This window comes from Cottoperca gobio, chromosome 5 (genome assembly GCF_900634415.1).
Source record: "Cottoperca gobio chromosome 5, fCotGob3.1, whole genome shotgun sequence".
Taxonomy (NCBI): Eukaryota; Metazoa; Chordata; class Actinopteri; order Perciformes; family Bovichtidae; genus Cottoperca; species Cottoperca gobio.
In genome coordinates this window covers 19,864,543-19,878,224 of record NC_041359.1, presented here as the reverse complement: position 1 = coordinate 19,878,224, position 13,682 = coordinate 19,864,543, and the positions used below count along the sequence as shown (strand labels likewise).

General features: G+C 38.0%; 1 protein-coding gene and 1 pseudogene across 3 annotated transcripts; both read left to right on the top strand.

The window, feature by feature from the left end:
• Positions 1-739: 739 nt before the first annotated feature.
• stx16 (syntaxin 16) lies at positions 740-9,043 on the top strand. Of its 3 annotated transcripts, none has more exons than XM_029431535.1 (9): positions 740-1,194; positions 4,110-4,121; positions 4,235-4,342; positions 4,557-4,697; positions 5,086-5,248; positions 5,408-5,496; positions 6,057-6,200; positions 6,434-6,514; positions 7,274-9,043. In XM_029431535.1, the coding sequence occupies exons 1-9, from the start codon at positions 1,114-1,116 to the stop codon at positions 7,373-7,375; spliced, it is 921 nt and encodes a 306-aa protein (XP_029287395.1). In that variant the 5' UTR covers positions 740-1,113; the 3' UTR covers positions 7,376-9,043. The 3 variants fall into 3 exon arrangements, with proteins under 3 accessions (XP_029287395.1, XP_029287394.1, XP_029287396.1); XM_029431534.1 differs by having other exon boundaries at positions 740-1,239; XM_029431536.1 differs by lacking the exon at positions 4,110-4,121.
• LOC115007723 (EEF1A lysine methyltransferase 3-like) lies at positions 8,297-13,125 on the top strand (annotated as a pseudogene).
• The last annotated feature ends 557 nt before the right edge of the window (positions 13,126-13,682 follow it).

Here is a 13,682-nt window from a genome sequence, read left to right as displayed (position 1 = left end):
ATGACTTTAACTAACTAACTAACATTATTTAATTCAAAATGATTTATCAAAACAAGAAACAGTAGATATTTGTCTTCAGCTAGAAGCTACCTGAACATAGAGGGACGTACAATCAAAGTGTGAGCTCAGGGAGGCTGAGGTCCATGAAGCACAGATAAGATATGCTGAGGCAGTGAGTGTAAATGCACTGAAGATAAAAACCCAGCAAACTGAAAGTGGAGGACTGTTTGGCAGGTCAAAGGTTTTATGGTTTTCAGTGACACTGTAGATACCATGCTCCAAATACCTGTGTCCAAATAAAAGAGCAAAAGAATATGTATAAATATATATGAGAAAAATATTTTGCATTGACATGATTATATATTTGCAATATATATATATATATATACATTATATATAATGTAATGTATATAATAATATATTATGTATTTGCAATTAATTGTGGAATAATTGCCACTGAACCACTGTAAATGTATCACATATGAAATGCTGTTTTACCTAGGCTATAATATAATATGTGACATCAATGTTTTCACATAAGATGTCTTATATTTGACCTGGGATCTGGAAATCATATGTATGTCATGTACATGTATCACATTTGAAATGTGTTTGGAGTAGACGTGTTTTTATGCACCAATACACCAAAGCAAATTCCCTGTACGTGAAAACCTAATAGGCTTTATTTTCCGAGACAGTAGGTGGCGATAACGGGCTCCAGTTACATGTGACAGCTGCGTAAATGAGTAGTAGAAGAAGAAGCACTTTACGCAGGTGTTTACGTTTTCCTACTTCCGTAGCTGTCTAAAGCGGAATAACGTTACTAATCTAACGTTAAATTCAAACAGTTGATAAGAAACCCTCGGTCATGTTTCTGATTTTTAATTCAGCGTTAAGTTTCAGAGATGCCTGACAGATGAACATTATTAAGGTTGTTTACTGTCCACTATAGGCGCTGTATCGCGAGTTTTCCTCATATTTCATCGCAGGCTAAGCTAAAGCTAAAGCTAGCGGTGTGTTAGCTGCGGGTCAGCAGCAGTGGACATAATTTATTAAATCATCGCCTGATCCGCATTTTGTCCAGTGTAAATTTCGATATCAAACAAGGCAGTCATGGCCACTAGGCGTCTGACCGATGCCTTCTTGTTAATGCGGAACAATGCAATCCAAAACCGGCAGATATTGGCTGAGCAAGTGAGTACATACGACCCCCGTCTGAGTACACGTAGCAATGCTGCGGTGAGTTGTCTGCATCGTTTTGACATTTTACTTTGTGTGTTGTTTGCATATAGCCAGTCACTCAGCGGTGTTAGCTAGATATAGTATATATAGTAGTATTAGTGTAGTAGTAAAGTAGTATTTCACCTCAGGACTGATTGTGTTATGTGACTCAGGGGGGTGATGGAGGAGGATGAAGTGCAGGGGATATGTTTTCAGCTCGTTATAGATAAAGCCACAGTAAATGTAAACATTGGAAATTAAAATAGCTAAATATTAGTAAGTATTTTGTCATTTTTAAAAGTTTTTTAATTAGAATGGTGTACATTGGGTGGGTTTTTGTGAAAGATAAAGCATGTTTTCTTAATGTCCAGATAATGCTCCTCTCTAGTAAAAAGTGTGCTTTTCCACTACATATGATCTAGATCAAATTGTGCCTGTAACCTGTGATTGATTGTTCCACTAGAGTGTAGCTGATGTTTTCCTGTACTTATAAATATGTGTGAAACAAACAGAATTTAGTTTGGTGTATCTCTAGTTGAGCCATTGTAAATAGACAAAACAAAGAATATGAATTTTATCCTGACATTGATGAAGAAACTGTATTTAATGTTGATCAATCACATCTGGCCAAATATGCTGTGCATCTCTGCGTCTCTGTGTGTGTCTGTGTGTCTCTCCCTGTCTAATTTTATTGGCATGTTGCCAAAGCAGTTTACAAAAGATTACACATATACCATATTGAATACACAGGTGTCACATAGGTTAGATATTATACTGATGCAGTCCATTCTTTGATTGCAATACAATACAATACAATACAATAACAATTTTATACAGTTTAATACATTTACTTAATATTATGAAAATCCTTAATTTTGGGGATCTTGTAGTGATTGTGTCTGTGGCAGGCAGATGCATATTTAGCTGCCAGAGGAGCTGCCGTCCCTTCACCACTCTCTTTCTCTCTCTCTATCTCTCGACCCAACCAGTCGAAGCAGATGGCCACACACTCTAAGCCAGGTTCAGTTAGAGGTTTCTTTCCGTTAAAGGGGAGTTTATTCTTGTTGGGTCTCTGTGCATTATAGGGTAAGGTCTAAAAAAAACGTGTCATGAGATAACTTATGTTATGATTTGGCGCTATATAAATAAAAGTTGACCTGACTTGATACCAATCCACATGGTAAGGCACAGTGTCGGGATGATGTAGATCCAGCAGAAGGGAATCGATGAAAAAAACTTATTCACCTTCAGTCATTCTTAAAGGAATGCTTCACCCCTATTTGGAAATCCTGTCATTATCTACCTGTGCACTGTCTGTTCCATTGCAGTTTGTAATACTACAAAGCACAAGGTAGTCCAAACACTTTCCTCCCGTTCCCTGACACATTTCTGAGACTTGAGCAGTTTACAGCTTTCCTGTGTTTGCGCTGGAGTTCACCTCCCGTCTCCAGTAGAGGAGGCCGTGTGCAGGATACACAGCGAGCAGGTGCAGGGTGTGTTCACACCATTCACACTCAGTTGTGAACATTTTAACCAGTTAACGGCTCTCTAAGGTAGCTGTATGTCTGCCAGTTTGTACACTAGGGCTGGGTATCGTTATAAAATTACAATACTAGTCGAAAAACCAGCACCCTTAAATCGGTACCATACTTAATTTGCAGAGTGCTTCATTTGATACCTTTTTTCTACTTCTTTCGATACATATCATGGGAATGGAAGCATTCAGTTTGAGCGTGGTCCATGCTTGACTTCACCACACCACAGACACTGTGGGTTGAATCTGCTGCAGCAATGGGCCGATCACATGTTGCATTAAACTTTTTTACTGATTATTTACTCCACCAGTATGTGATGCAGTCATTATGGAGCAGCCCAGCAATTGGGTTATGACCTTCCTGGCTCATAGATTGTTTTTACTTTAGCTCTGTGTACATTATCTTTCAACATATTCTTTAGTGGAAAATAGCTTTCATGATTTTCAAAATGTTCTCGCACTCTTTAACTAGACCTCCTTTGACTCCTTACCAGACACGTATTACACTTACATTATTACATGTAACAAATTGTGTTTTATAGTCTTAATATCGTACTTGTCTTGCAGTGTCTGTTCTGTGTATGTCTCAATGTGCCTGTATCAAACTTCATCCAATGTCTGCACTCTCCACATACGTCACAGTGAAGATGTTGGTACATTAATTGGTGTTAATATTCCGTCTGAATTGGAAATTAATTTCTTCTGTATTCTTAGAGCAGAGTGAAAACTGAAAAGATATGTCCAGCAGTACGTTACTTTCATCTTACAGTAGTGCAATTATGATATCAGAATACGTATCCACACACGCTGAAATATAGTTGCAGTAACTAAAACAACTTTGTTTGCCTTTAGAAGACGCACATTCATCTGACTGAAGCTGCTTTAAAATAGCCGACTTTGCCAGAAGGCAGCAGGGCCTTTTGTCAGTTCAAACAAGACAAGACACATGAAAGACATTATTCTCAAGTGATCTTGAGGCTCAACCTAGTTTCCCCCCATCACTGTTTCTTACGTCTAATGATTTGTTTAAAGTGGAGTTAACCTTTTTTCTGTATAAGTGTGATTTAACCTGTTTTTTCATTCACACGTTTTACACATTTGTAAATACACACATATAAACCCAGGACAAATTAGATTTATAATCTATAATAATATATTTCAACAGCCAGACTTCATGTACCACTGCTGTACAACAATTATCATTCTCCTTTCTGGTAAATTATTTGTTTGGATGCAAATCACTTTGTTTGAATTCTCTCCTGATTTTTCTGGGGCTCACTTTACCTTTGTCTTTCTCTCCTTTTCCTTGTTCTCTATTGGATGGGACCAATCTGCTATGTGCCAATCACATTAGGAGCTTGATGAGGTACTGGTGTTTCCCTTTTGTGGTAGAACAACTTTAGACGCATAACAGCATCATCATGTTGAATTATTGTATAAAAAGTTTTAAAAGAATAATTTGTTGTTTGTGTTTTTAAGTTGGCCGATGATCGAATGGCCCTGGTGTCAGGAATTAGTCTGGATCCTGAAGCGGCCATTGGCGTCACCAAGAGGCTGCCCCCCAAATGGACAGAGGGGATTGATGAGGTGATTGAAACATAGAGACATATTTGTAAATGGCTGACCAATACAAATACAGCATCCCTATTTATTTAGTTTACTTAGTTAGTGTGTGAGTGAGAGAGTGAGAGAGTGAGAGAGAGTGTGAGAGTGTGAGAGTGTGAGAGAGTGTGTGTGTGTGTGTGTGTGTGTGTACAAAGTAAAGAGGCATGGCTTTTAACCGTTAAGTATTCCCTTTCAGATCCAGTATGAAATCACACGGGTTCGGCAGAAGATGAAGGATCTGGCCTTACTTCATGACAAGCATATGAATCGACCCACACTTGATGACAGTAGTGAGGAAGAGCATGCCATAGAAATCACTACTCAGGAGATTACACAGGTAAAGTCATTTACCGGTGTTGAAATAGAGATGATGCTTATTTTTATAAATGACAACAGGCTCTTATTTCCAGACTTCTTGGTAGATCGCTCAGACCACTTGTCTTTGCACGACTGCAGCGCTTTACTTGCATATGGATAACAAATGCCGCCTCCCTCATGTTGTCGTATGATTTTACACAAAGTTTACATCTTTTCCCTTTTGGAATCCTGAGCCAACCAGGGTTTATATTTGGTGTTTGACCACCCTCTGAAAACTTGCATTTACTCATTGTGGCCGTTCAGTCCACACTCCCACGCAGAAAGTTGGACAACTTTTCATGTTGAAGAGTTTGAAATGAAACATGGAGTTTGTTTCTGCTTGCCCACTAATTTTGTTTCCGTTGCAGATGTTTCATCGATGCCAGCGAGCTGTGACGGGGCTACACTCTCGTTGTGGCCACTGTACCGAGCAGGAGGAGAGGCTATTGAGAAACGTGGTCTCGTCCCTGGCACAGAGCCTGCAGGAGCTCTCCACCAACTTCAGGCACACACAGTCCGGCTACCTAAAACGTAAGAACTGCAGTGAAGCTGGGATCGGTCTTCCTGAATTTGCATTCCTCATTGTTGCTTCTCACATAATTGTATACATTGCAACGGTTATATCTCATCTTTCTTTCCTCGAGTTGTTGGTTTTTCATCTAAACATCAGGTCATTGGTTTATGTTCCAGGTATGAAGAATCGTGAAGAGAGATCAAAGCACTTTTTTGACTCTGGACCCCTAATGGAAGAGGATGAAGATTTAGCTGTATATGACAAGGTGACCGGCTTTTTAAAATGCATTAAGTCATTCAAATAAATCCCAGTTAGAGTTCCACCATGATTTATTTTTCTTGGATCAGTTACAGTACAATAAAAGAAGAGATATTTCAGATTATAATCATTATTAATTAATAATTATCGACGCAGGTTCCACTGTGTTATGCACATTTAAATGTAACATTTGTACATTTTTCACATCAGTTCTTGTCACTCTTTATTAATCTATTAATTTATTAATCCCTACTAGAAGACAGGACGTGGCACAAATAAAGTATACTCTACTGTCACAAAATTAAGCTTTTAAAAACATTATGTTATTCATGAGACTCCACATAAAACACATTTACACAATATCATCATTATTTATTTATTATTTATTTATTTATTGTAGAAATTGGCCTGTTGATGTATTTTTGCCTTTGCCATCTAAGGTCAAATCTACAGAGTGGCGTAATGAATTAAATTCTTGTTTTTCTTTTCAATTCAATTAAAAAATGTTAAAAGTAATAATTGTGTTACTAATAAAATCACTTACTTTTATTCTTTCTTTCGTTTCAGGGGTTCACAACTGACCAGCTGATGCTGGTGGAGCAGAACACAGTTATGGTGGAAGAACGAGAGCGGGAGATCCGACAAATAGTGCAGTCCATCTCAGATCTAAATGAGATTTTCCGGGACTTGGCAGGAATGGTGGTGGAACAGGTATTTAAAGCTGCCCTGACGCACTTACACACATAATTAATTAATAGACTTAAATAATAGATATGGCATGAGGTACCAAAGTGTAAAGCATCCTGACATATTTCTATAAGTCAGTGTCAGTGCTACACCAAACTGTTAACACCGCTAACATACAACATTACTTTGTTTAAAATAAAGAATCTGCAACTAAAATAATTTCCCTCCTGCTAACAAACCTCCCTCTTCTTCTCCAGGGCACCGTTCTTGACAGAATTGACTTCAATGTGGAGCAGTCTTGTGTGAAAACAGAAGAGGGTGTGAAACAGTTACAAAAGGTAAATGCAAAAGTACATTTGCTGTTGAAGTGGCAATAGACTTTAACAGTCGCAGAGAAAACCTGATCGCTTTCCATTTCCTCACAATCTGCTCCTAGGGACAGACCATCAGGGGGGAAAGTATATGTTATATTGTCATAATTCCCAATGCTGCTCAGAGTAATCTGCGCCGTGCGCCACCAATATGCAAGTGGCCGTATGACATGGGGATAGTAACTGCAAATAATTAACTTTGACACTCTTTGGTAAGTGGGGATGGCTACTGATCGCTACTAGGGGAAACAAAATCGATATCCTCTTCCTGTTTTGTTTGCACAAAGGTTGACTCAGTAAATCAAGCCTTCATTTCCCCTGGAGATCGGACCCGGTAGCAGACAGAATGCATAGTGTAAGCGAGGCTTATAGGGAATCAATCTAAACGCTGATAGTCATTATTCTATAGCCATTATATTATGCAATGAACATTTACTTCATAATGATGAGTTAGAGCAAAAAAACTTGTCTATTGCCATTTTAATTCAATATTTATTTCCTGGGTTCTTTTTTTTATAGATGCATAACAATTTGAAAGCTAATAATGAATGTTAACAACCACAAGGGAAAACAAAAAGGCAACTTTCAGCAGGCTACAGACACAATTATGATATAATTTACCATATCTATTACTATCAACCTTTACAATAATCAAATGTTTAAACTCAATGTGTCGCATGATGATAAGAAATACAGTGTTTGACATTTGTCTCGTTTTCTTTGCAGGCGGAACAGTATCAGAAGAAAAACAGAAAGATGCTGGTCATTTTGATCCTCTTTGTCATAGTCATGGTTCTAATTGTTATTCTTTTTGGAACAAAGTTTTAATCATGCATTCCTCTGGCTTTTGTTTTCTGTGTGGGTGTTTTTGTTGTGCATCTGTGTGTACTTGGACTTGGTCTCGGTTCTACTCGAAACAAAGCCTTTCATTCACCAGGAAACGTGAAGAAGATTTCCTCGTCCCCTTTGCAGGTGCACTTTGGGCTGTGTGGAGATGTTTTGTGGTTGATTTTAATGAAAGAAACAATCAACAATCTGTCTGAGCCGTGGCTATTTAATCAAGTGACTTGCACCCAAATCCCCAAGACTCTGTGACAGAAGTTTGTCGAACCCGACTATGTTGACGTGTGTGTCTTGACAAAGAAAAAACACTTTGTGGACTACCAATGTTTAACTGCTAAAGCAGAGTGTTATCTGCTTGAACTCAAAGCACGAATTGTGACGTTTGTTGTGTGACAATGCATCATTTCTGTCCAGTATCAACGCAAACATTTTGTTTCTGTGAGGAAGATGTGACAAGAACGCATGTTTGTGAGAACGAAATATGTAGTTAGTCTCTTTTCACTGCAAATTAATTTTCATTCCGACATTACGTTTATGTCCCGGCTCAGTATTTTACCTTGAAAGACTAAAATAAAATGTTTTGTAATAGGACAATAACAGATATGATTAGAATAGTCGTTCAGTACCAAAAATATTCCTTTTGGTTTAAGGACCAGCTGTTTTTTTTTTTTTATCCCTTTACTCCACAATTAAATTATAACACTCAGAGGATTGTTAGTGCATTGTTGGCCTGAGGAGGGTGTAGACAGCTCCCTGTAATTTAAAAATCATACCTGCATCACAGCTGCTGCACTTTACATGAAGTGCTCATTTTAAAACACTTAATTTCTTCCGCCAAGGAGGTTATGTTTTCAGTTGGGTTTGTCCGCTCGTCAGCAGGATTACGAAACAACTGGGCCGATTTTCATGAAACTTGGTGGGACGGTGTAGCATGGGCTACGGAAAAAACACAATTTTGGAGCACATCCGAATCACGGGGCGGATTCACTAATTAATTTTCACTTTCATTAACATTGCGATATAGGGCCTTTGCGGGGGTCTGTGCGTTCCGTGCCCTTCTGGTTGTTTATGTTCTTAATGGTCCTTGCTTAAAGTGCTATCTTTTTTAAACTCTTGCAGTTTGCACATATTGAGGCCTGAGAGGGGGGGAGGGTGGTCGTGTCATGGATGTAATACTACTGTCATCTGTATGATGAAAATAATTATTTATTTTTTAATAACTTCGAATAATCAAGAGGTTCAAAGGTTCTGTCTGTCTGAGGCAGAATGACTGTATATATATCTGTAGTCTAAACCCAATGGCTGTTATTGTCCACTCAGAAAACTGTGATACAGTCCAACACAAGCAGATGTATGAAGACAGCATATGATTTTCTTTTCTTCTCAGATTGAACACATTACATTTTAGTTGGCTGTGTTGGAATTTCCTTACATGTTCTTGTGTTTCTATAAAGACTATTAAGTGGAAATGATGAAGAGCTTTATTTAACATATCTGTACTCGGCACACCTGTCAAATCATCTTTGTCATTGATGTAAAGTTATGTGTGAAAAATGTTTGTCTTAGTGGTACTCTACTTAAGTTTTGTTTTCAAACAAAACGGTTGAGGAAACGGCAACTCTTCTTTTTTTTTTAAATAAACCTGGAACATGATGGTGTTTTGTGTGTTTTGAATTGTAACATTGATGCATATATTCAGCTGAAACAAGTCAATTGGCTATAAATGATATCAACTAATTTGATAAATCATGTAAAGGACTTTTCAAATGTAATATCAGTAATATAAAATGGTACAGCATGATATAGTTTAGTGCAGCAGTTTAACTATCAAATGTCATATAGTATAATATATAATACATGTAATAATACTAGTACAGTATACTGCAGTATGTAAGTAAATAGTAAGTATAGTATAATATATTGCAACATTTTTTTAAGGGTACATATTCATGAATAACTTTAGAAAATATGTATTCTTTGATAGGTCTTCTAACCCGGAAGCTAAGTGTATTGGTGTAACCTTTCAAATTAAAAGCCTCGTATATCCACACTCTGGGGAGCAACTCACAATAATGAGTAGCTGAATTTATTGCAAGACAAACGATATAATTTACAAAGCATGACTTATAGGAGATGAAGACGACCCGTTTCCTGTTGACGACTGTCTGTTTGCGGAAACATTTTCTCAGGATACACTTTGGTCGGCCAGGAGCTGAGGACCAGACAGGTGTTCGGGGGCCAGCCTCGGCGTGGCTGCCCGGGTCTGGGAATCTGTAAGAAAGAACCAACTTGGTTTATCTTGAAGTTATGAAAATATTCCTTCTAAATCAGATTGAGCTCTGTCTAATGTGTGTGTGTTTATGTGTGTACATACACGTGCGTTACACCTGGGTCGTTACCTCGAGGAGCAGTCGGTGGAGGTGAGAGGAAAGCGCATCATAGAGCTGGGAGCAGGGACTGGTGTGGTCGGAGTCTATGTCGTTACCTTTAATTGTGTCTGCACATTCAGTCACTGTAATGATATGCGCTACTGAACCATTCCTGGCTGGTAAAGAAAGATAGTTTTCTTGTGTCTCAGTCAGTTAACTCTTTCATGCTCAGCCACACTTCCTGTCTGCAGATATGCAACTCAGTTGCTTCCACCAGAGGCGCTGCTAACCGTGTTGTCACTTATTCAGCAATGTCAAAACATCCTGAGAGTTGTTATGCATTTGCAGTTCCTCAATGTGTTCTGTGTGGTGCATCCATCTCAAAACATCTGACACTGAGAGCGATAATTATATATCCATACCATGTGCAATAGTTACTTTTTTCACCATCATGTGCTAAAGTTCTCCTTCAATATCATGGGAAATATTACTTTTTGTATTACTTTTTGAATATCATGCGCACTATTAGCAACATTTCTATTTTAGTTTACTTCTTTTACTAATTGTATCTTACTTTTATTATTAGTATTACTTTTGATGTACTTCATATGTTTACACTTGTTTATTTTCTTATGTTGTTGTTTACTTCTCTATTTTAGTTTACTTACCTGTATTTTACTAAATGTATCTTATCTGGTATTAGTTTTACTAATTCTACACTTTATATTTATTACTTAAAATGTATTTATTACTTTAAAGTTCTATCTTATATTATCGTAAATAATATATAATCGCAGTGTGTGAAGTGTCTTTAGTCGGGAGTTTCCATCGACAACAACGCCTGTCACGACTTATTGTACAATATATGGACATGACCTCAAACATTTTTGCTGACCTCAATGTTGCCCGTTGTGTTTACATGTGAGCTTGTTTACATAAGAATGTTACCAACATTTTAGACAACATAATGCCAGAATAAACTGCAGGGTTTCCCTACCATAGCCAACTTTGGCATTGCGTAGACATTATGCCTTTTTGTTAACAGAGCCAGAGAGTCCATTTCATTTATTGTTTTGGCTGTGTGGTTTTTATTTTATTTATGTTTCATTTATTTAGGATATTTTAATAATGTTAATTGCTCTTTGAAAGGGTGTACTTGCATTTTTATGCTATTATATTATCATATATCAGTTTCATAAAATGGTCTTAACATGAAAATAACATCATTCATTGCAATTATTTCTGGGTCAGTATATTGTCATTGTTTGTCAGTATATTGTTAGCAACAAAATCTAATTTTGGTATGTTTCCAGGTGGAGTCGTGACCCTTCACAGACCTCCCTTTGGTTCTTCCACAACTTCAGGCCAACGTCTCTGCTAACATGCCATCGAGTGGTTGGCCTCCCACCGTCCTCCCTCTGTCCTGGGGTGAGGACCACACAAACTTCCCTTCTGACTGGGATCTGGTGATATAATTTACCTCCCAGAGACTCACCCGCTGCTAGTGGAGACACTAGCTCATCTGTGCAAAAACGGAGCCGTGGTATATCTGTCGTCCAAAATGCGAAAAGAGCATGAGACTCAAGGTTTCTACGAAGAATATCTGCCAAGCAGATGTAATGTGGAGTTTGTGCACCGTGATGATCATCATCGGTTTGGTCAAATAAAGAGGTGCTTCTATATATATATATATATATATATATATATATTTGTATGAATAATTTATTGACCATCTTTACTCCCTTGAGAAATCTGAAATATCCTGTAATTATTTCACTTGTGTGATTATGTTTTTACAATACATGTTTTAATGCTTTTAAAAGTGTGGGGGGGGGGGGGGGGGGGAATCAAATGTGTCGTTTGTCTTCAATTTTGTCTATTCGGATAATTTGACAATCTAAAGAATGTGTGGTGTGATTTTGTATAGATTCTAGTTTAGAGTTTCTTCCACCCAAAATAATTTAAAAGTTATTTTCTTTGTGTTATTGCACACCATGTGTCCCCTTACATTATAGTTAGGTGGATGGCTGCCACATAGTCTGTTTTGTTTTCAGTGGAAATAACCAATTCCACCTCAAAAAACAATTCAAAACTAGAATTGTAATGGAAGTGATAAGAGTGATCATTTTATTTTCCTTTTTATTTAGGTTGTGGGTTGTCGGTAGGTCAGTATATCCGTCCCATTCTCATGAACGTGGGAATTTCTTCAAATTTAGCACAAACGTCCACTTGGGCTCAACTAACTGTTTGTTATTGTGGCGCTTTGAGCATCACAAGCCAAGTGCGTCCTACTTCCATTATATTTGAGAAAAGGCAGACATATTACCATGTGCGATATTCACTTTTACAACTTTTTATCAACCACTTTGTACTTATACAACTTTTACTCTATTTTATTCTATTTAATTATTGTGTTCTCGCCACTTTACTATCTTGTTCTTTTGCTGTAACATGGTACATTTCCCTGTTGTGGGATTAATAAAGGATTTCTGATTCTGATCTGTACGGTCGATATCTCAAACACTCACAACCAAACAATCTGGATTGATAAACAGCACTACAGGTAAGAGGACAAATACTTTGGGGTGAACTGTACCTTTAAAGACCCTGAAAACCATTGTTCTCAATTAGTTGTTTGCAATGAGTGACTGGGTCCCAATCAATAGTACATCTTCTGCCAAAGTTATAAGAGTTTAGTTCACTTGTATGAAACATGTCTGGTTTGAAGTAGGCAGGGCTTTGTTGGAAAAGGATGACATCACTTCCTGCATGCATCAGGGTTCAGCAACGTTTGGATTAAACAGGATGACATCTTTGGGAATGTTTGCTTACTATGTTGTTTGGCCACTCAATTAAATCGGATCAAAACACATCCACACAATGTTAAAATATAATGATATGTTAGATGATAATAAAGATTCATCATGTTCTCAGTAAATAATCGATACTTTAATGTAGTTGGGTGGTGTCACACTGTCGTGATTACTATTCACATTTCTGTCTTCTGTGCAGTTTTACATCAGCTCAGTCTGGACATGATAAGTAATAATAAAGCTGGGAATAACGGGATATGGAAATATCTATGGACTATTGACACTCAATACAAAATATTTTTATTGAGATATATAAAACCTAAAACAAAGTTCCTCCCCAACTATTCTGTCATCATCAACAGATTGCCCTCCCTGCAGCCTGTACGCACTTCATCCCCTCTCTCCTGCTCTCTGCTGATGTACAGACTTTCTGTTCAGAGAAGGAAAGCCTGTTTGTTACGCTGGAGAGTTTCAAAGAAAGGGAGACAACCCGTCCGCTGCCCGTCTCTCCCTCCGCTACAATTCAGCCGACAAAACAACAGATCTCTATCTCCATGCAGAGTCGGATGGCATCACGCCTCCCACGCGAGTGTCATGCAAAGTGCAGATCACTGATTTAGTTGTTATTCATGACTATTTGGACAAAGTTATGAAAACCGTACATTGAAGAAGTGCTGATGTTGACCAGAGCGCCATTTGATAGGAAACCATTCAATTAGAAAATGTCATAGTTCACTGTCTGAACTAAACCTGTCAGTTTTAGACATGTTGTAAAACAAATTCTGATTCCTTAAAATTAGTTTTTTTTAAAGAGAGAGTATGCAACTAAAGTCGGTCATTCTAAAAACCTAATAAAAAAAGTTCCAGGAGGATGGGCTGCAGGGACAAGGGAGTGTGTGTGTGTGTGTGTGTGTGTGTGTGTGTGTGTGTGTGTGTGTGCGTGTGTATGCGTGTGTGTGTAGTGCGTGCGTGCGTGCGCATGTGTGTGTGTGTGTAGTGGGAGGGGGACCATAAACCACCGTCCTTTAAAACAAGTTGTCCTGTCTGGGCTTCATTAGACCTCATGTCACCTCCTGAGCAGCAAGGACACTAATCTAACAACAGCAATTG